We start from the raw sequence: 23,527 nt of genomic DNA, 5'->3' as shown, positions 1-23,527 counted from the left end.
TTGGGGAATATCTTCAAGTAGTTCATCAATGTAAATGAAGATTTTGTTGATAAACAAATCAATTCAAATAAACCTTTTAGCAAGCACACACTGCAAAGATATATATATATATATATATATATATATATATATATATAATATTATATACTCTAACTATTAGACCACAGTAGATCTGATCTTACTTGGGATGTCTTACAATGTTGATAACCCGCTGATAAGAATTGAAATAACAGATGTTTTGTAGTGATAATTCAAAAAGATGATTAGTGCTTGAGGCAGAAATGAGAAAAGCCATGGAGTATAGTAAGCAGTAAGCACTGTGGATTATGAGTCAAAAGACTCAGATTTTAACTGTGATTTTCCTGGAGAACAAGATGCATGATTTTAGGCACTATCCTTTAAGCCCTCTGAGCATCCATGACTATTAATAATGAGATTCTCATCTCAAGAAATAATACCTGCACAGGTGACTGCATTGCATTGGAGTGAGGGTTAAATAAGACTGTGATGCCAAAAACACTATGAGATGTATTTACTGGGTATATTAAATTCGTCAGCAAATGTGTGTGTAGCATTTTCTGTGTCAGGCAGGTAACAGTAACACATTGGTGAGCAAAAGTGCAAATGTTCTTGTTCTTCTGTAGCATATCTCATAGTCTTTGAGAAAATATGTTTTAGATAGATTAGAAACAGATTAGATAAATAGGTATATATATCATTATGTACAAATACACAAATTATACTAATAAATTTCAGATTACTGGGAATTCTCTGAAAGAATGTCTTTTAAAGAGATGACTGTAAACTGAGACTTGAAAGATGAGAAAATGTCAGGGAGGTGCAGATCCAGGGAAAGACATTTCAAGCAGAGGAAAGAACAAGATTCAAAGTAAGTGTGTTATGTTTAAGAAACGGAAAGTTTGCCCTGGCTGGTCTACTCAGTGGGTTGAGTATAGTCCAGGCACCTAAGTGATCCTGGTTTGATTCCAGGTCAGGGCACATACCCAGGTTGCGGGTTTGATCCCTAATCTGGGTGTATGGGGGAGGCAACTGATGGACATTTTTCTCGATGTTTCTCTCTCCTCGTCCCCTTCTTCCTTCCTCTCTCTCTAAAAAAAATCAATTAAAAAAAAAACACCCACAAAGGTTAATATGTCTGGAGCCTGGTGTTGCTGATGATCATGATATAAGATGACACTCTAGTGGCAAGTAGGCCCACACCTAAAGGTGTTTGTGCATTTCACTAAGCAGTTGACCTTTATTCTAATGTAAAAAGAAGCCTTTGGGTAACAAAGTGAAATTATGTCAGTTGAGTTTAAGAAGATGGCTAATACTGTGTGAATAATGCATTGCAAGAGTGTTCACAGAGGGTTGGGGAGACAATCAACAGTGAAAAATTATAGGTGATGTCTTATTAGAAATGCCTATCACAACAACTTATTTACGAAGGCATTGGCCATAGTCTCACTGGAAATGCTGTCTCCTGCAGCACCCAGAGTATTCACTATGCCGAGTGCCAAGGACTTGTACCTTATGAAGGGGGTCTACTGCCCCCTCTAAGCTTCTCGGTGGTCTATTAGTCCATGGAGGCAGTCTATATGGAGACTACATGGACTCACATTAGTCACCAGAATGAAGTGTATCTTTAAATTTTACTTTGAAATGGTCCTGTTTGGAAATTGAAAATATCCTGGACCCCCTACATAAATATCAATGTATGCTCCTGGATTGGACAATGTTTCTGCTCCCTGCCACTCTTTCTGGAACATCCTTCATTTTCATCCCTTAATGTGTTAGAATAGTTGGCAGCTTTCCCTAGTTGGTATGTAGTGCTACTTAATTTTGTGTTTAGCTGCTAAAGATGCAGAGAGGGTAGAGACTCCCACTTCAAGGTGTCTAAATAGTTCCTGATCCTTTGTTGCCTTTGCATTTCAAGAACTCGGGTGATACAAGAAACTCCCAGGGTTGGGGGAACAAAAATAAATTTTACTGTGGAAGACATTTATCTCAGTTCCACTGAGAAATTTCCTCCTTCGCTCCTTATATTATGGGCAGTTTCTCTAGAGAGAGGGCTGTTAGGAAAAAGTATGGCTGCTGTGTTGGAGGAATGGGTTTCTTTCCTTCTATGTTAGTCTTGATTGTGTAACCTGCAGTCACTTTGAGGTAAGATACTTCTTTTTTCCTATTTTAGTTATATGAGAATAATAATATAACAGTCTTGGAGGGAGGCAGCATCCACTTAGGACTTTGTCCTCTGATGTTTTCCAAAGTGGCAGCATTCGTGACGATTAATAATGAGATTGTCATCTCAAGCACTCCCACATTATTTTTCAAATAATGAATTCAGATTTTACCTGAAAAAAAAATGAATCATCTATAGAAAAGATTTTTTTTAAAAAAATTCAATATTGTTTCTAGAAAGAAGATGGGAAATGAAAACTAAATGAAAGGTCAAAATAACTGCACAAAAAAATCAGCTGCATCCTTGTACTAGCCATGTGGCCTTTACAAGGAGAGCATTTTATCTTAGGAAATTCTTGGCACTGCACTGGTAGACGGTTTCTACAACCAGGAAAAGATGAGAGTAGAAAGTTCCGAAACATACTGGCACACCCCTTCGGGTATTTGGTTGGATTCATTAGACGAGCTGGCTTCATGAGCTGACTGGCGATGCCAGCCTGCAAAGGCTGAGAGGTGCTCTCTGTTCATTTTAACAGTTCCTCTTGGGTTTTGGTAACTGCTTTTTCACTGAAATTCAACTGAATTATGGGATGTCTAGATATACGATTTCTGTGGAAATAGATTGCATTATGCCAAAGTCTGAGCTTCTGCTACACACCTTGCATTAAAAGCACCAGATAAAACTACAGCAAGTTCAAAACGAAGAATTCAAGAATAGAATTTCAAAAGATAACACTCAAGGCCATTATCTGGGACAGTAAATATAATAACAATAACAAATATTGGATAAATCTAAGTTTTTAAAATTTGTTTTGGTATTGTCAGTATTTTAGAATCTTTTTTATTTTATCAGAAACTATTCAATTGTGACAGAAATATATTTTGTCCTCTAACCTTTTGGAATTTTAGCTTTTTCATATAAATATAAAACACGTGTTTTAACTTTAGTTGAACATGAATAAAATGGTTGCCTCTAATCTCAACATCACACAGGGTGCGAAAAATAATAAAAGATCACATGGATATCGGATATCTTATAATCTTGAGATAGAACAAGGCTGAAATTTTTATAATGTATTAAACTGTATTGCTTTCTCTATCCCTTAGTAATCTAAACTTCACAAAGTTGCATACAATTTTAAATTGAAGTTAATCAAATTTTCCCCCAGAGCATTTAGTTTTCCAACTTCACATATTTTGACATAAAGACACATATATAAGCCAAGATCCCAAGCTAATTCCCCAAGGATCCAATGCCACCTGGCCAGCTGCACGCATATCCAACCCAGTCAACTTACGTAGTTGGAGATGTTTAAATCTTAAAGCAGAAGACTCTTATAATAATTGGGCTAAACGAAGTCTGAAAGGTCTTATACTGGCATAAAAAATCCAAAATGAGGGAAATTATGTAAATAAGGATAAAGTCTGCTTTGTGACAAAGATTGTTTGTTAAATAACATGTTAGTGCTAAAATACCTTAAGAGAAAACTCGTTGTACTCTGTTTGCCAATACTTATCTAACTGATCTGATACCTCCAATTAAATAAAATATAAAACAAAGCAAAACCTAAAATCTATGACACAGGAAAAAGAAGAAAATATTAACTGAATATCTGTTAAGTAGGGAGAAATAAATCCTGTTCTTCTACCTATATTCCTGCCCACTAGTTCACTTCTATCTACTCCCATCCATCTGGGTTTGTCACCTGACGGTGCATCTCTTTTCTTTTCCTCTTTATCTATATGGTTTGATGATGAAATCTTTGAGAGGTATCCATCATCCTATGCATTATTTATTGAGATTAAACTTAAGGCAGTATTGAGAAATTATAACAATATTTTTAGGAAATACCATTAGTAGGAAGGGAGGGGTGAAAAGTTCTGCAATTCCTTTAACATGTGACTCAACCAAGATCTCACTTCTTTGGCTCTATCCTGGTTGAGTTCTATTTAAAAATGGCTTTTGCCCTAATCTGTTTTCTAAGGAGTGAAATAAAATTGTTTATAGAAGCAAAGGTCTTCTGTGTGAGAATGATCTGGTGAGCAGGAGGAAGGTCAACCCTCAGCCTGGTGGCAAGCCGGCCCAGACACTAAACTGGATGTCATTAACCTGGCTCACCTGGGATTTTGTCATATCATCAATAAAGTGCCACCTGTATATATGGTGGGACAAAAGGGAAGGTAAAGATGTCACTGGAAAGGCAATGCTTGCCATTAAAAACCCAAAAATCTTTCTTCTGAATTAAAGTTTGGATCTATGTTATGGGTTCTTTCTGCAAGCCCCTCTCCAGAGTGCCGGGGGCCACTCTGATGGTGGCTGAACTGCAACCAGATGGGTACAATTCAGAGGGAACATTATTTAATTTTTTTAGAAAGTTGGAGAGAATTCGGGTTTCTTTAGTTTATTATAATCACAGTCAATAAGGGGAAACTTGGGAAAATGAATATCAGAAAAGTGTGTAGTTTGGTCCTGATTTGAAATGAACAGAGGGATCCTGACTCATCCGGGAACTTCTCAGAATGCAGTTCCTTCTCCTTTACCGTGTCTTCATGTTGCTCTCCTTCCCCTTCTCTACCCCCTCACTTCTCTCTCTACTGTCTCCTTATTTTCAATACCCTTTTTTGCTCTCCTTTCTTCTCTAACCTGTACTTTCCTGTCTCACCATTCTTTCTGGCTTTTGCCTTCGCCCTTTCCCCAACCATTGTATTCTTCTATACTGACCATGCTTTAGGTCAATAGAGAATGCCAAGAGCCTTTCAGAAACATTGTTCAGGCCCTGGTGCAAGAGAGAAGCAGACCTCCACACCCTCCCCTCAAAGACAGGGATTTTAAATGAGAACAAATTCCACAATTACTGACAATTTTGCTTTGTATTTTCTGGCTACTGGTTGTATTTAAATTCAGGTTCACTTAGAGTTTTCTTCATTTATTTTGTACTTAAAATATGAACAAATTCAACTTAGTTTTCTCTTTGTGTTCCTAAATAGAATATATTAAATCATTAGAATTCCACACATTTTATTCTTTATCTCTTTTATCTCAAACACAAAACCCCTTCCAGTATATCTTGTCTATATGTGATCCTTTTATTTTCATTTTCTCAGCATTGCTCTTGGCCTTGAAAAGGTAGCCTTGTTAAATAGTGTTATAATATCTGCAGACTGATTTCTGTCATCGGGACGCACCAAGTTAACTATTTTGTTTCTTAGTTATTGGAACCTGGGTATATATTGCCACAGAGTAATGCTAAACCTTCTGATGCAATGAGTGTTTCTGAAAAAAAAAAAAACAGGTCATGATGAATTTGCACACACAGAGTTTCTTACATTAGTCTCAAGTCTCAGCTTGTCACATTTTTATATTTTCTGAGGGCATTCGGAACAAAATATCCCTGCCTTCTGCACAATGTGTTATTATTTTTATAAAACCAGACTTTTGCCATAATAATGAAGAGAGTGAGCCCCTTTTTATTGCAAGAGTAGATTACCCCAGCTGTGATAATAAACCTACTAAGAGAATTCTTTTACTCCCTTAAAAGTCAAGGACAGTCTTCAAATATTTCCTCTACATATTTTCATGTGAAAGCAAATGGATTTTTTAAAAATAATTCTTTATTGTTGAAAGTATTACATATGTTCCCCTTTTTCCTTCATGGATAATATTTTTTTAACCATTTTTGTAATGGAAATCTACTGGAATACATAACCTACCAGAAATCAATGGTAAAGAAATTAAATTAAATAATTTTACAGAGAAATATATATTAGATCATTTCAGTTTATAGCATCCAGACACAATGGAGTTAACATTTTTTTCTCTAATTCTGTAGCTGATTATGTTTTTTTTAAAAAAATCTGCAGTCTGTATTTAATATTACGAAGAATAGTTTTCAAAAAACAGACATTCTCAAAATGTACTTAAAAATTTTAATGACTCAACTCTGGGAATTTTTGTAATAAACATATACCATTACATCCTTTAAGGCTAAAAAATGCACTCCAAAAAAATTACAAAAAATAAGTTAGTCATTATTATTGAAGTTTTTTCCAAAGTGTCATATCCATTAGATTGAATTTCAGTACCTTACAGGATGATACATAAAATAGAAATAGAGGAAAATATTTGAGCTACTTTTTAATTTTTTAAATGTTTATTATATCCTCAAAATCACTTTTAAGGAATCATAAATATCAGAAAAATTATCTTTAGCAAAGATTAAATGACATTGTTCTTTTCAATTTTCCCAAGTCCTTGAATTTGCTGTTACAACAGCAAATTTTATCCATTTCAATTAAGTAGAATATACCTTGACAATAGTCAACTACCTATTTCTCTTCTTTATTTTATTTTTCTTTATTGATTAAGGTATTACATATGTGTCCTTATCCCCAGATTGCCTCCCCATACCCCACTCCCACTCATGCCCTCACCCCCTTGGTATCTGTGTCCATTGGTTAGGCTTGTATGCATGCATGTATGTCCTTTGGTTGATCTCTTCCCCTTACCCCCACCCTCCCCTACCTTCCCTCTGAGGTTTGACGGTATGATCGATGCTTCTCCGTCTCTGGATCTGTTTTTGTTTTATTTGGGGGGGATTAATAGATAATAAAAGTAAATTCTATCAAAATAGTATTGTTGCTGTATGGATTAATATTGTTGTTTTTGCTAACAGAAGGGATGTGTGAATGTTTGTGTCTGTGTAAATTCTTTAACAAACTGAATACATTGCACAGAGCTTAGAAATAATACTCATTCACATGTAAAAATATTAAATGGGATTTCTTAAGCTAGAATAAAGACCTGGTTTTCTAGATATCTTTTAAAAATTCTGATGATTTCATAAGGATTGAAATCATAGAACTGGAAGGAGAATCGGTAAAGAAATTAGATGCATGCCAATCAGCATGTTAAAAAGTCTTGCTTTTTAAAAGTTATGTCACTATCCTGAGTGTTTCTGCTTTTCGTACTTTCCTTCCCTACCTGCAGTCTTTCTAATTTATTTCAAATTTTATGAATCAGGAAATAGTTTTCCTGAAACCAATTAAGATGCTTAGATACACACAGACATTACAGTAATACATCGCATACACCATTATACACTCCAAGTTGTGACCCATACATTTTGTCCCATAAGATTTTTTTCCAAGGACATAGTGAAGGAAAACTTGGTGGAATACAAACCCCAAGGAATTCGTTCTAGAATGAACGTTTGGAATTGGTAAGAAAGGATCCCTGGTAAAGGTCTGTGACATATATTTGACTTGTGTCTTTGACAAAGCAGTTTCCCTCCCACCCCTGAGACATTAATGGCATTTGGCAGCGTCAAAACAGACCCATGATCCACGTTCAGGTGATGACATGACCCAAAGTATTTTAAAAATGAAGTCTAAATCCATGCTGCCATCCAGTTTTAAAATCACACTTTGAATTCTTAAGCTTCTTATTGTTTCCATATCTTTACTGTCTAAATGAAGAAGAGACGACTTTCTTAATATTTCTATTTAATTTAATATTGTTATTAAATAGTTTCTATAAATTCTTCGGAGAAGGTACAGCATCAATAATAGTTGGGAATCCTAGATTCTAACCTAGGTTTCTTGTGCGACTTTGGATGTTAATTTATTTCTTTGCTTCACTTGTTTTACTCTGAGATCAATATTTTGTTTTGGCTTCATTAGTCTTTGTTTAACTAAAAAGATAGGTTGATTATCTTATTCAAGGGTTATTCAAGTAAGTGTGTAATGTCTAATGCTATTTACTTTTATTGTTATAAATATTGTGATATTAAGTCTTCTTCCTAAGCAAAATTTTATTTGTATAAGCAATTAAATATAATTGGTTATAATAAAAATCTATTAATATAACCAAATAGCAACACCAATACAAAGAAAAATACACTTTTACGTCAGAAAATAAGGGTTTAAGTCTTGAATGCATGGTTTATAAAAATCGCTACCATCTATCTTAGTCACCTTTTATCTCAGAGGTGGTGCTAATCTAATGCAAAGTAATGGATCAATGAGTAATATTCCAAAAGTAATGTTCAGAGCAATAGATTCAGAGATATTCTACTTGAATTCAGTGCAGGCACAGCAATGCCAAATGAAGTAGCTGCACTCTTCAGGCTGGAAGAAAGAATATTAACCCCCATTTTCCCCCTGTCTAGTAAAAGTAACGCATCTCTAATGTTATTATAAGTTTGTATCTGCCTTTTACTACAGATGCATATGTACATGGAACTTCCCTGGTAAATTCAATATTGAGCAATCTATTAAAAATAGGGCTAGTCATTTAACTACATGCCACCATTTTTATTACTTTTCCATTTAGATAGAAAGCCATGCTTTAAAAGTAAGGGTCTAATGTTGTTCTCTAAAATTAAAACAATCATGTGACCCACCTCCCAATCCTGGTCTTAGGCGATTGTCATAACCATCTAGGAGTCGGTCCAAAATCCTGGTGAAGACAGTGGTATTGTCTTTAAGTTCATCTTGTATTGAGGGTTGTCCATAGCTGAAAAAAGCATAACAGGAGGTGATAACTAAATGATAACATTTCTACTAAAACTTTTTCTCAAATAAAGCCTTCCCCAGATTTTCCTACTTCCTTCCATTGAATCTTAATATGAAAATTCCTTCTGGTTCAGTGAAAAAAAATCTTATTTTAATTCCTACCATTTTCTCATACTCGTTCTCATGGGTGATAAGCTCTTTATTCTAATATTTCTAACCATGGAAGGAAAATTATCAGGAAATGAGTTCCTTCTCTTTACATTCATAATTCTCAGCACATAAAGGCAATGCTCTAATGTGTTTTTTTCTGGGCATACAAGAAGGTTAATGCATATCGGGGGAGAAATTTTGGGAGACTTCTTCCCAAATAAAAAAAATATATATTTATGAGCTACCAAGATAATTAATAGTTTTATTTTCATTTATTTAACATGGAACATAAGCTAAAATTTCACCTCCTAACATCCCGTTCTTTATCTACTTCATGTACATACTTGTGTATTTTGCTTTTTTTCTTTTTCTTTTTTACCTCACCCGAAGATATTTATCCATTGATTTTCAGAGAGAGTGGAAGAGAGAGGGAAAGACACATCAATTGGTTGCCTCCTGCACTCATCCTAGCCAGGGCCGGGGCCCGGAAGGGGCCTGCAACTGAGGTATGTGCCCTTGACCTGAATCGAACCGGAATCAAACCTGGGACCCTTTGGTCTGCAGGCGGATGCTCTATCCACTGAGCCAAACTGGCTGGGCTGTGTTTTGCTTTTTTGATGTTCTTTCAAGATAACACAGATGAGAAAACTAGAAAACGTGTTTCTTAATATAATTATACTTTTACATCATTGAGTAGTTTCCATTCACCTGAAGGTTTATGAACCTATTTAGGTATGTTTATAATTTGTTTATTCAAACCTCTAATTAATTGACTTTTTGTCATTTCTGGTCTTACAAGTAAAAAAGTACCTTGAAAAAGATATGGTCCAATATTCTTAATTTATGGTTTACTAAACTGTAGTGTAGGATTGGTGTTTTATTTAAGAAAACACAGCTACTTGTGAGCAGAGCTTGAAATAGGACCCAGTTTTCTTCACATTTTAGTCTAAAACTTTATTTCTATTCTTCTATAATATAGTACTTGTTTATACTTGAATCTTTATGGTTGAAGGTGTAATTATTCTTTACCATTGCTAGTCTTTGAGTTTCAACCACATAGTGACTGCAATTCAAATATTGTGCATTATTACATCAATCACATTATTATATTATCTGTACTCCCTGAATCATATTTTATGTAATGATTAGGATGACACCTCCAAAATCCTGTGAGAGAGAAGTCTTCTAATTTAAGATGGATCACAGTCACTGATATATTTCAGTGATAGCTCTGACCTTGAGTAAAAAAAAATGTGAATTAGAGTATAAAGGAGGAAACTTCCACAAAATAACACTTTCATATTTTCTGTTTAACATGCTTTGGCTTGAATCTTGTGTTCATATTACTGATCAATCTAAAAAACAAGTAGTAACATATGAAACTAGGATCCACTTATTTTACAGGAGCAAGATATATAACCAAAATATCATTTCAAAAACAAACATGATTGATTAATTAAATTTATATCAGCAAAATGTAATGGCTATTTTTTCTGATAAATTTTAAATTGATAAAGTGATAATAACTAAATGCTATTCACAATAGTCAATGCACAGAATATACCTCTATTAAATGATCTTTAGTTCTCCTAAATTCAACATCAATATCATGCAGAGTAAGGGTTTACTTTCCTTTGGTAAAATTAAACATCTTAGTAGTTTTTGAAATCAACTTTTTAATGAGTGTCTTCCAGCATGTCTCATTAGTCGATGATAGCAGTAAAGCAAAAATAGTTTTCTGACTGCAATTATTTACAAAAACTCTGTCACAAAAACCAACTGTCAAATGTATCTTTCAAGGATATTAGAAGGTCATCCTGATAAAGATGGAAAAGAAATGTTAGCACACCTTACGTTGTGAGAGGGCCAGATCAAGTAATTAAAGGAAGAAAGCAATAAAATGAAAGGGGGGAAAGATGAGTTGTGTGACATGACAGGGCACAATTAGATTGTTACCATGATTCTTAGAATATGGAGCTAGTTATCCATTACTTTTACCTGTATTCCTTTTTTCTTTCTTTCTTTCTTTTTTTTTTTACAGCTTATATCACATTCAGGCAATGTTTCCCCCCCCCCTTTTTTTAACCTGTAAATGTATTCACCAATTTTTTTTTTGTATTGGAATACAAATGCCAAAAGATATGTATCCCCACACTCCCAGAAAACCAGTTCTGTTATCACAATTGGAATGGTAACCTGATTTTTAAATGTGGTTTTATAAACAGGTATTCTTTCTTTATTTCTAATTTACTATGCCCCATTATAATTGTCAGAGAATAGCCCTGGGATAAGTATAATTGATTTGCTATTAAACACTCACGCCTTTGTAATGTTTCCTAAACTAAATATATAATTTGGTGAGAAATGTCAGTTACAGTACCTGATTTTGATTCCATATGAGCCACTATATAATAAAACACTGTGCACTACCTCCATCTACAGGTCATTACAATAGTAACACTTCATGTAAATTTTCAAAAGCAGTGAAGAACAGTTAACTCCTCAGATTGAGTATCTGGCAATAAAGCATTTCCTGTTCATTTGGTAGTCATTATTTACCACACACAATAGCGAAAATAAAAGCAACTTCTCAATTTTAAAAATCCTCCTAAATTTATATCTTCCCAGGCTATTCTCTCCCTCTGCCTTACTCATAAGGGCTCACTTTCCATTACATTTTGAAGAATCTGAGATTTTTATAATACGTCTAAGACTTTCTTATGGGCCACAGGAATAGACTACATAAGAAATATAAGAGTAGATAAAGAATAATCTGAAATATTTGGTTATTTATATCATTGCTACTATAATATCTTTATATGCTTGGTTAGGTCATTAGCAAACATTTTGAATATGGCTAAGCATATTATTAAATTTGTCTTATAACTTGTCTCCATAGTAGTTATGCTTAAATTAAGAATTTCAATTTTATCTGCTATTCTCAAATATTTTTCTGGAATATTTTACCTCTACTGGTTATTTAAGTAATGTTTTCAAAACACATGTATATACTTTTATAGAGACTATGACTTTCAAATTGCAAATATTATTTTGAACTTTTTACTATCATATAGTCGTAAGTTTCTCTATGATTTTACAACTGGTTAAAAATTTTCTTGTTAAAAAATCAACTCACATAGTATGCAGACATTAACTGATATAACTTTTCTATGAATAAGAAACCGCTGATTTTGTTCAGTTACAGATGAACTGTGAAAAAAAGTTCAATTTAAGACTTAAATGTTGAATTAATACATTCCTCAATAAAAGCATAAGTGTATTCTAACTAACATACAAATAAGGTGATTCTTTTTTCATACTGCTCTTCTTTATGCTTAACTGGAATTTTATTGCAGTTAAGTTTTTTGAATTCCCTTAGTCATGAATTCATCCAAGGGCAATTTTCTTCCCACTAAAACAGTGGTTCTCAACCTTCCTAATGCCGCGACCCTTTAATACAGTTCCTCATGTTGTGGTGACCCCCAACCATAAGATTATTTTCGTTGCTACTTCATAACTGTAATTTTGCTACTGTTATGAATCATAATGTAAATATCTGATATGCAGGATGTATTTTCATTGTTACAAATTGAACAGAATTAAAGCATAGTGATTATTCACAAAAACAATATGTAATTATATATTCAATATGTGTTTTCAGATAGTCTTAGGCGACCCCTGTGAAAGGGTCGTTCGACCCCCAAAAGGGTCGCGACCCACAGGTTGAGAACCGCCACACTAAAAGAATAAAATGAAAAGTTACAGAAATCCTCATGCAGATGGAAAATAAAGCGTCCCCACCTTCTCCCAGTCAGTGTGCCCAGGAGGAGGGTCCAGGCCCAAAGACAGTCAAGGAGACGCAGGCTGTTCTTCTTCATCGCCGGCTTGTGCAGCTGGAAAGTAGAACAAGTAGAGATCAATGTCTCTTGTAAGAAACATCAGGTTATAACCACTAGGGCTGACTGAGGCAGTTCAAATGAATGCTTTGAAGTCAGGAAATGACCTCACTGGGCTATGACACCTCATTGGAAGCAATGGAAACCTGGACCTTCCATTCTCCACTGTCCCTTCCATTTCTCCATTCAGAAATATATCAGTCTCTTAATTTCTCCTGTAAAAGAATACAAGTTGAAATGCTTTCAAGTTCCAATATTGCTTCCAATATAAGAACTGTGAGTTGTTTTTTTTTCTCTCTAGGTTTTATACTTCCTCTAGAGTTTGCATTACTCTCTTCTTGTTTTGTTTCGTGTTTTTTTTTTTTTTATCATCTGAGAAATCTGACCTTTCTGATTCGCGTACCCGCAACTGAACTATGCATTGAAATGTTTAAGCTGGTGTCTGTCACAGAGAAAGAATATTTGGGGACCGGAATGGGGAAGGTCAAAAGTCTTCATGACTGAATTCATCTTTGCATTCTGGATGTGCCTTGATTTCAGAAGCAACTGTACTTATCTTTAAAAAAAAAAAAAAAAAAAGCAACATACGAAACACACTGTTGAATGTCAAAGTCGTGCTTGTATTTTCTGCCTGTGATTGCCTTGTTAAATATGCTCACAATGCTTCGGCGAGGCTAAGGGACACACTTTACAGTCAAACCATGCGCTGATCTCCCTCGCACACGCATACCACACTCACATCAGTGCACGCAAACATGCCCACACATATCTTTCAAGCCCTCTCGTATTCTGCCAGGTTGCCTCTAGAAAATGTTTCATCTCCAACAGATGGAAGCTGAGTGCTTTGCTTTGCATACATAAGGAACTCTTTTTTCTCTCGTAGGTAAAGTGTAATCAATCACCATCTGATTGTTGAATTTAGACTTCATAGTGGGATGCTGGAGAAATGGAGTACGGAAGGCTTAGGTATTTTTTTTAAGTATAGGCTATTTGTGGAGTCAATTTTTAAAAATCACTGCACTACCTAGTTAAAGAGCAGATATGGCAACACTTGAGTTAATGTGCAATAATTCATCCCAGTCACAATATGAGAAATGTTCAAGGTATTTGTTAGCACTTTCCTAAATGTATCACATATCTTTTAAAACCCACTTTTCACTAAGCACTCTATAATTTAATGCAGTATGCCTTTAAATACAGCTACCAAATGCTTTCCACACTCACTGGGATCATTTATATCAGCAAAAACCATAACAAACAGGCATGTAAGCAATACAATATAATGTGTTTAGAGTGAAATGGTCTAGAGGTAAGAACTGTGAGCTTCATAGTTTTTTTTTTACTTAATTTACTGCCTGGCTCTGACACAGATGAGTTGTGTATGACAGGAAATATTAGATAAATTGTATTCTGTTAAAATATTGCATCTAAATTACACGACTATAATTCACCCTTTTATGGATCTTTGACATCTGTTCTGAAGGAAAAACAGTTTCTCTTACCCTATGAATACTTGTTGGTTTTTATTTTTTTAAAAAAAAAAATCCTGAAAGGGTAAATGAATCCAAACAAAACCCCAAGACAAGGTACCATAGCTTTCTGTGCTCTAACATTTTGGAGAGAGGAAAACAAACCTACCATGGCACTTGAGTTGTTCCGTGAGAAAGTTTCTTGCAAATACAAGCATAATAGTTTAAAAGCAACGTTAAGCTGCCTCCTTCCCCCTTCTCCACCGTCCACCTCCCCCCACCAAGCACACACTCCAAACACCCACATTGCATGTCACCCATGTCTGTCCAGCGATAAGTTGAGTGTTTGTGTTAGGAACACCAGAGACCCCTACGCCAGAGGGCATTTCAGCAGCGTGTACACGGACAGGGGAGAAGAGGCATTTTTGCAGCTGGAATGAGAGGATGGCTTCCCCGGCTAGGATGGACCATTGAGACCGGATTTCGGTCCCAGCCTTCTTAACTTTAGGCTGTGCCCACCGAAGCCCCTCCCCACCTCATCCCAACTCCCTCTTGGGGAGAAGGGGGTGGAAAGGAAAAAACCAACAACAACAACAACAACAACGCGACCAAAACAACAGGTCACCACCCACCCTGTGGAATAAATTCTAATCTGCTTAAGAAAGGGGGAAAGAAAAGAAGAGAAACAGAGTAAAAAAAAAAAAAATGACCCTATATCGCTGCGGTTTTCAGCTCCAAAGAAAAACATGCCTTTATTCTACCTGCCAGGAGAGCGGGCTCGGTCCTGGTCCCCCTCTCCCGCGTCTGTCGGTAGCAGCCCCGTCTCCCCCGCCAGGCAGGCAAAGCCGCGGTCCGAGCTCTGCGTGTCGTGGTCGGAAGCAGCACTTACCTCGGGCCCCCTGTGGGCACCGATCGCTCCAGACCCCGGGCGGGCGAAGTGTCTGCCAGAGAGAAAACCGTGCGGAGAGCCGGGAGCCGCCGGAGTCAGGGGCGAGTCCGGAGGCGAGCGGAGGGGCGTCTGCGCCCAGCCTCTCACTCACTCGGTCTGAGCCATCATGGACTCTGCGTGCTCCTCTGCCGAGGATTTCACACCCAGATTGGCTCCCCCAAATCCAATCCGCGGCTCTACAACAAAAGATTTCTCTTTACCGAGACAGTAGTAATACGTCCCAGGGCAAACCGGATGTGAAATAGGCAGTGACTTCATGCCAGATAGATTTTATTTTAGAAAGGAAGGTGGTACCAGTCTCTGGATCTGGAGACCAATCCGCCCATTTTTTTTTTTTTTTTTTATATGCAGCACAATTTAACTTGCACCGCTTTGGCCCTAATCTCCTTCCCCGAGCTACAGATTTAGATCCTTCCACCACCCGATGGCTGCGAGCTTTCCCGGTTTGAGGGGAGTCCAGATGGGGGAGGGAAGGGTAGGCAGGGGGAGAGACCTAGGATCCACATTCAGAATCCCCCCCACACACACACATTCAATTTAGGAGCACGCGATGTTGATGTGCGCCCGTTAAAAACAAAGCTGATCAGGGCAACTGTTCGCCTTTGATCAAAATTGTCAGCAGTGCATGCAGATGAATGAATGCGAGCCGCGGAACAGGGAGATGCTGGGCTGCACATGTGGCGCACACTGCCCGCGCCTCCATCTCCCGCACACTCACTCCCACACACATGTCTGAGCGGCCGTCTTGCAGAGTCACGAATGGGGAGGAATGGCCGGGAGAGTTCTGGACAGCGGGGAACTGGCTGCGGGGCTTGGAGAATCGTTCGCACTTACACAGGTTGTGAGCGCTTTCCAACCCACCTCCATCTGTAGCTTAGAGGACAGCGAGAACACGCTCCGACCAGGTTTCTAACCTTTGGAAGCAAGTGTTTGTTTACTTTGTCATGGGAGCAAACACGGGCTGCTTACATGTGAGCTGTGCTGGGTCCCTAGGACGAGGAGTATTTAACTTTAAATGCATCGTCCAGATCCTGTCTAGGTTTGAGATTCCTACCTCCATTCCCAGAATCTTCCCTTTGCCTCCAATTCCATCATTCTAGGGATTAGGAAAACAAACGGGAGAGGGGGAGGAGAGATGAACAAAAAGATGTTCAGAAGTCAGGACCAAACCCGCTTCTGCTGTTTACCCCTGCCCTCTTCTGCTACCCGCCCTGGTTGGTGGCTCTCCACCCACGAGTAATTATGCATTTAGGGAAGGAGGGTGTGTTTCAATAGCAGTCTAACTAAATTTCCAAGGAGTCAGGGAAGGCTGTAGTTCTCTCCTTGGATTTTGTGAATGGGTGTTTGTAGTAGAGAGGAGATGGGTGCTGTCTTCCACTGAGGGGACCCAACGCGCTGGGAGCTGTTCCTTCAGCACTTTGGCCAGAACTAGGTAGAAAAGATGGGTGCCTCCAAGTAAGGCTTCTGGTAAATAAACTCTGAACTTGTAACTTTGGTGAGCTCCTAGCCATTTTCCCCCAGAGGACTTCTAGCAGAGGAGATACTTCTGATAGGGGCAGGGCTTGGCTAAGCAAAGGAAACACCAGTCCATACCACACATAGGTTTTGATTCTACAAGTGTTCCTTGGTTTTGTGCTGCAACAACAATCATCTTCCATGATGAAAACTTAAGACAGGTGATTGAGATGACAAGGAATATAACATTGAAGACCACATTCACAGTTGGGTTTGGTTATCTTCTGAGCTTTCAAAGGGAAATTGTTGCAGAAATAAATCCTTGAGGAAGGGAGAATTGAAGAACCAGCTTATGATACCCTATTTCTGGGCAGGAGTTGCCTACTCTGTTGAGACTTAACAAATGTTAATATATTCTTAAAGATACCCATTAAAGAAACATCATAACTGCCCTATGTTAAATGTCCCAATTTTTATTGAATTTGTTTGTCCATTAATTTAGTTATTTATTGAGCAGTTCTGGGACTAAAACTCACTTTAATAAGGTTTGAAACCTGAGGTTAACAATAAGAAAACATTGGGGTTTTTCTTTACCTGATAATATATAATGCCATTCCATAGTTTTGTTTTGACTCAATAAAGACTGATAGTCCTAAAAATGTGATCTTTTAGTGTATTTTTCTCTTAGTTGAATTGTTGCAGCTTCTTTTACTCTCCTCTGGAAATTGAAAATAACTTTATTTCCTATTCCTAATGAATGCAACCAAATCACTATACTGATTATGTTTTTATGAGCACAGCCACTGAAACTTGATCATTTGAACAGTAATCTCTCAGAAAAAATTCAATCACATCTTGCTTCAGACTGTAAGAGTCATGTAACTATCCAACAGGAATCAATTGCATAGCAATTCCATATATTTTCAAACAAGTATTTATAAATAACTATTGGGTATATCTTAAAATGTCACACACATATGAAAATGAAAATGTCCATACTATTATTTTCTATTTCAAAAACTCAAAGGTAGTTTTTACTAGATTATTAATGTGTAATTTTTGGGGGGATATATATGTTTTTAATAAGTAAATTTAATAACTTGTGGGTGTTTAAAATTTGACCATTTTAAAAACAGCAATTGCAACTATAAGTTATGATTGTGTTTATTATTTCCCATCTAAGGTATTATTACCATTTGCACATAATACCAGAGAGAATAAAATATAAGAAATTAATGAAAGGAAATAATTTACTTTATATTGTCTTGTTAATTTAACCCTTTAGATAATTGTTGACATTATTTTTACGTTTTACTTAGTGGAATGAATCTCTTCAAAGTGTGTGTGAATCTGATTGAAGTTTTGAAATAACAATAACCATAATGTTCAATATTCTTAAAATGTTTACTTGGTGCCAAATAATATGCTAATCAGTTTGCATACATCGTGCCATTTAATTCTGAAAACATGACTGTGAGAGAGACTCTTAATATCCCCATTTTACAAATTATTCAATAAATTTTGAATTATAGAGAGTATGAGACGTGGCCAAGGTCCCACAGCTGGTGCATGTTCATGTTGGAATGCAAACCCAGATCTTCTGACTTCAAGACTTAGTCTCTTAACCACATGTCTATGTTACTTTATTTCCTTACTCTGTGGTAGTGAGCTCAAGTTAAAATCTACCTTATTTATCTTATGTCTATCATTGACCATCTTCATGTCTGTCAGATAAAATATTCCTCTGAGTATTTTCAAAAACATTTATTCACACCGAGACTTTTCATTTCAATGACCTAGTACATCCAACTGCAATGTGATAGGCTTACTTTAGTATTTTGGAGGCTTCTGCTCTTTTCCTCCTGCTTTATGGGGCCAGCTGCACAGGCCTTCCAAACAGGCCCTAGTTCTGGGCGGAAGGGATTTGAGGTCAGACCTAGGACCAGGGATCCTGGGGAGGCCTAATAGCTCTATTTCTAGTGTTGCAGTCTGGTACATTTTGCTTTTTCTGTCAATTTTAAATGGCAGGGAGCCCTGACCTAATTGAAGAAGTGGCACTGATTCTTTTCAACAGGGATGTTTTTACTTTTTTCAACTAAATGTGAACCCAAATGAGAAAAAAAATAGTAAGAGTGTTCTCATTAATTCAGCATGGCTTTTTATCAAAATATATTGGAGTGAGGGAAAAGAAGATACAAGTAAAAATGATAAAATATCAAATAAGCTTCAGCTGAAATCTAGAATGAAGTGGCCATTTTCAATGTAATTGCATGGCTCAGCTATATACACTGAAATTATATTTTAATGTTAGTATACTATGAAACGTGGTTATCAGTTTGCAACCGTAAGCATACAGGTTACAATTAAACATGACTTCCCAACATTTGTGTATATATAGTTATATTTTATATAGAATATTTACACTCACTAAACTAGCCCTTTTTTTCTAATTTCCCACTATAAAATAAAAACCATCTTGTTAATGAACTATTCTAGCATATCCAAAGGGCTAGCCCTCTCTTTATAATTGGTATTCAAATAAAGGTTTGGTTTGGGGAAAGGAAAGGACTATGACGTAAGTGGTTGAGTAATTTTGAACCTTAACTTGGACACTTTTTTCATCTGGATTACTTAGACAAATTCTTTTGTCCAGGCTGGAAGGCTAGTTTAACATCTCGGCATCATGAGAGACATGGTATCGTAAAAACAAAATCAGATTTTCCCCCAAATACTTAAGTCCTAAATGTTTGGCCCTCTGAAGGGGCTTAGACATAGTTAGCCTCAACCACTCTGACAGAGCACAGAGACTGTGTGGTTTTTCCTGTGATCTTTGCAGAGGTAGCACCCAGGTTAGCCGGCACAGTGAATGCTCATCTGTGGACATATGTCTGAAGTCACTGACACCTAATAGCTGTACTAGTATGTTACTGACATTTTCTGAAGCTCATTTTCTGAAGATTTAAAATGAGGTAACAGTACCTCCTTAGCTGGTTATGGCATAATATGGGAAAAAGTAATCCTCTTGCATAACTCCTTAGAGGTATCCAATGAATGCCATTTTCCTTCTCTTTTATCTGAACATAGAGTCATTATTTTTTAGCATTCTGGTGCATTTTCAATAGTATGCTCATGTAACTCATAATAGTGATTATATTGTCCATATCTTACATAAGATTTAACTGAAACATAAAATATTCAGTTATCAGACAAGGTTCTATGACAAGCTCACTCCCACGCCACTTTAATCCTAGGCCTGTGTTTTTATTTATAAGGTATTCAAAGAAAAAGAACACTTTTCACTACACCTGCCTTAGGCATAGAGTATTTTACACATACCCCAAACCAGGGAGAGTTGAGGAGCCTCTGTTCCATGGTAGATCCAACCACAGCATGTGTTCACACCACAGCTACTACAGCCAGCCATGGACTCACCCAGAGTACATTTTACATTATTTTTCCATAAGATCTAAGGACTCAACCAATATATATATATATAAAATCATATAGTCATATAAATAGGACACTATTTAATTTTCTTCTGTGGCAGTTTTCGTTTATTAGCAACTCATGTGTAACCCAGATTCACCCATTTTCCTTCAAAGTCTTCTCACTTTGTCAAGACCCATCAACCCAAGCAGGAAAATACAGATGATTTATTCAGAGTTAGGAGGAATTATAATATGCTGATAGTTGAAAGATATTATATATTTTAGAATATCAAATAAAATATAAAATATCAATAATTTTACCCAGCCAGTGTGGATCAGTGGTTGAGCATTGAGCCATAAACCAAGAGGTCACTGCTTTGATTCCTGGCCAGAACACATCCTTGGGTTGCAGGCTTGAGCCCCAGTAGGAGGCATGCAGGGGTAGCCAACCAGTGATTTTCTCTCATCATTGATGTTTCTATCTCTTGTCCTCTCTCTTTTTCTCTGAAATCAATAAAAATATAACAATATCAATAATTTCCAAAATGACTGTAGATACCATTAGCAACTTGAAGAGTATAATGTAAGTCAGGAGGGCATAAGGAAGCAGATATTATTAATTAAAATGTTAAAATTTTAGATTCAATATTTGTAGATGTTATATCCTATATAAGTTAACAGAGGAAGCATGTACTCTATTTTTGTGGAGAAATGAAGACATTCAGAATATGTGTGTGTGTGTGTGTGTGTGTGTGTACACACACTATGTATATATACATAGTCTCTCTTTAAACTCCTTTAAACCATTAGAATCCTTATCTACCCCTGTTTTTCTTTATTAAGGTGAACATAATGAATAGATATTTAATCAGTATCATTTATTGTTTAGCATGCAGACTGAAAAATAAAGATCTGAGTTGGGGACCCAACTTAGAGAGATTACTTATCAGAAATAATAATAATAATAAATGGTCATGTTGATACTCAGAAACTACATTTAGTTTATACAGAGCCTTCTGGCATGATTAGGCCTATGCCTTGTTTAGAATACAGTGAGTGGGGCCTTGACTTACGAGTTTAATTCATTCCATGATGGAGCTTGTAACTCAAATTACTCGTATGTCAAATCAATTGTGAATGAGTGAGACACGTGGTGCTGGGCTGATGTTGTGGCGTACTGTGACGTTTGCTGTGCCAAGTAGTGGTGGGATATCTGAAGCTGGCATATAACCCGAATTTTAGCTAGCAACTCAAAGCAAAAAATCGGCCGAGAGACGGCTCATATCTCGAAAAACTCATTAGTTGGGACACTCGTAAGTCAAGGCCCCACTGTATTGAGGATTTTAATGTGGCCTCATTATCCTGTTGGGCAGCTGCGTTTACGTATTTGTTTGAATTTGTAAAACACAAAAAGTGACACAAACAGTAAAGCAGCATTTAAAAAATCAGTCAGCCTTCCCTGAATGGCTGTAGTATTTGTGGAAAGGATATGAAATGGAAGGATTTACTCGAACAAAGATCAAGAATTAAGACACTAATGCCCCATCTGTTCAATAGTTCCCAATTCTTGGTGTTTACAATAATTGTGTTCTGTGGAATAAAATGGAAATGAGTTTGTGGATGTGAATGCATTTTTATTATGATTATTTATAAATATATTTAAATATGACTAATTTCCTTGTGTTAAATGTAGGAAATAGAACTAATTCAATTTTTTAACTATAATTTAAAGCTAAAAAAAAATCTCTCAACCTAACCCATTTCCAATTTTGATTTTAATAACATTCACTAAGACTTTTATTAGAGAAAATTTTACAGCCTCCATTTTAATTACATCTGTGAGATTAGGCATGGGTAGGGAGGAACTGGAGAATTTTTAAAGATGAGTGATGATCACTTTTGAGTAATTTTATTTATGAAACTAGAAGCCCGTACCAATCTTCGAAATATAGACTTTCTCCCATGAGAACTTAAGGTCTGGGCCAGAAAGCACTGCAATGGATGGGTAAATTGGTACAATATAAAAAACTATATAGCACAGAACCAACTTAACATACAGAATCAAGATGACAAAGATATATTTAGGTGTCCTACACTTCGATGCTTCTAAGATGACAGTGCTTAGTTGCCTTGGGAAGATGTAAAGTGTAATTTTGAAGGCAATTGAGTGGGCTTACTGTTTGTCACTACTCATATTTGGTGTTAGAATTTAAACATAAAGTAGACAATTTTAAATTTTCATTTAAGGAGATGAGAGAATGAACTCCAAAATACTGTTTCTTCCCCATACAAAAGGGATTATCTCCTATTTGACACCTATAATACACCAGACACTGTAGTGTGTGTGTATTTTTAAGTAACTTTTGCAATTGCATTCTCAAAATAATGCTGTTACAGATAGAGAACCTAGGTTCAAAACAAATAAGAGATTTTCTCAGAGACACACGGCTTATAAATCAGCCTTGATTTGAACCTAGGCATAGATCTTGTGGCTTCAAAAACTTGTGATTATAAGGCAATGAATGTAAATCTCTCCCATGTAGGGTGGGAGAAGCACTGTCATGAGAGACTGATGAAAACAGTTCTGGTCACAGTAGTTACACAATGAAGTGCAGTTATTATGAATTAGAAAATTTTTAATGATTAGTATAGGTCAATGATGGCGAACCTATGGCATACGTTTCACAGGTGACACGCAAACTCATTTTTTTGGTTGATTTTTCTTTGTTAAGTGGCATTTAAATATATAAAATAAATATCAAATATATAAGTCTTTGTTTTACTATGGTTGCAAATATCAAAAAATTCTATATGTGACATGGCACCAGAGTTAAGTTAGGGTTTTTCAAAATGCTGATTTGCCGAGCTCAAAAGGTTCACCATCACTGGTATAGGTAATCAGAGTAACACATTTAAGAAACAGAATTTGGAGTCAGATATTTTCTTTTTCTGGCAATTACTTACTGTTTGGCCACCTCACTGTCCTGAGCTTCAGTTTCATTATTTTTCATAGAGGACTAATAATTTAATTTTACATAGGATATTAATGAGCTATTACTTGCATAGTAGATAATGTATTAAAATATATCCATCAATTGATAACTATGGTAATTATTAATATAATCTTTACATTGTAACGGTCTATGAAAACATACAACTTTTCCTAGAACATTTCTTAGCTTTCCAAATTTTAAAATTAAGTTTTTGTACATCACAACCAATTATGTTGTGGCTTTGCAGTTGAACCAACTCACTTAGCCAAAATTTATCAAATACCAGGCTGACCATTTGGTTCTTTTGATCATATAGTTATAGCCTTAATCAATAAAACTTTGGCCTTTGCAAAGAAAGTGAATTCATTATTTCATAGAAATTCAACTTAGCAGGTTGTGGGACATAAAACATAAAATGTTTAAGGCTGAAGCAACTGCAAGGCTCAATCATAACCCTACGACAAGAGGCAAGAAATTCTGTCTCCATCCAACT

General features: G+C 36.2%; 1 protein-coding gene across 1 annotated transcript in view; it reads right to left on the bottom strand.

Moving 5' to 3' along the window:
• The window catches only part of GABRA1 (gamma-aminobutyric acid type A receptor subunit alpha1), a 52,019-nt gene extending 36,348 nt beyond the window's left edge, over window positions 1-15,671 (bottom strand). Inside the window, exons 1-3 of the mRNA XM_059699119.1 lie at window positions 15,099-15,671; window positions 12,646-12,737; window positions 8,583-8,695 (exon numbers count right to left, since the gene is read on the bottom strand). Of these exons, the coding sequence (XP_059555102.1) occupies window positions 8,583-8,695; window positions 12,646-12,722 (190 nt within the window). The 5' untranslated portion in view covers window positions 12,723-12,737; window positions 15,099-15,671. The remainder of the gene's footprint in view (window positions 1-8,582; window positions 8,696-12,645; window positions 12,738-15,098) is intronic.
• Window positions 15,672-23,527: the final 7,856 nt, after the last annotated feature.

Source organism: Myotis daubentonii, chromosome 5, assembly GCF_963259705.1.
Source record: "Myotis daubentonii chromosome 5, mMyoDau2.1, whole genome shotgun sequence".
NCBI classification, from domain to species: domain Eukaryota; kingdom Metazoa; phylum Chordata; class Mammalia; order Chiroptera; family Vespertilionidae; genus Myotis; species Myotis daubentonii.
The sequence above is the reverse complement of the archived record's forward strand: the minus strand, read 5'-3'. Positions and strand labels throughout refer to the sequence as shown.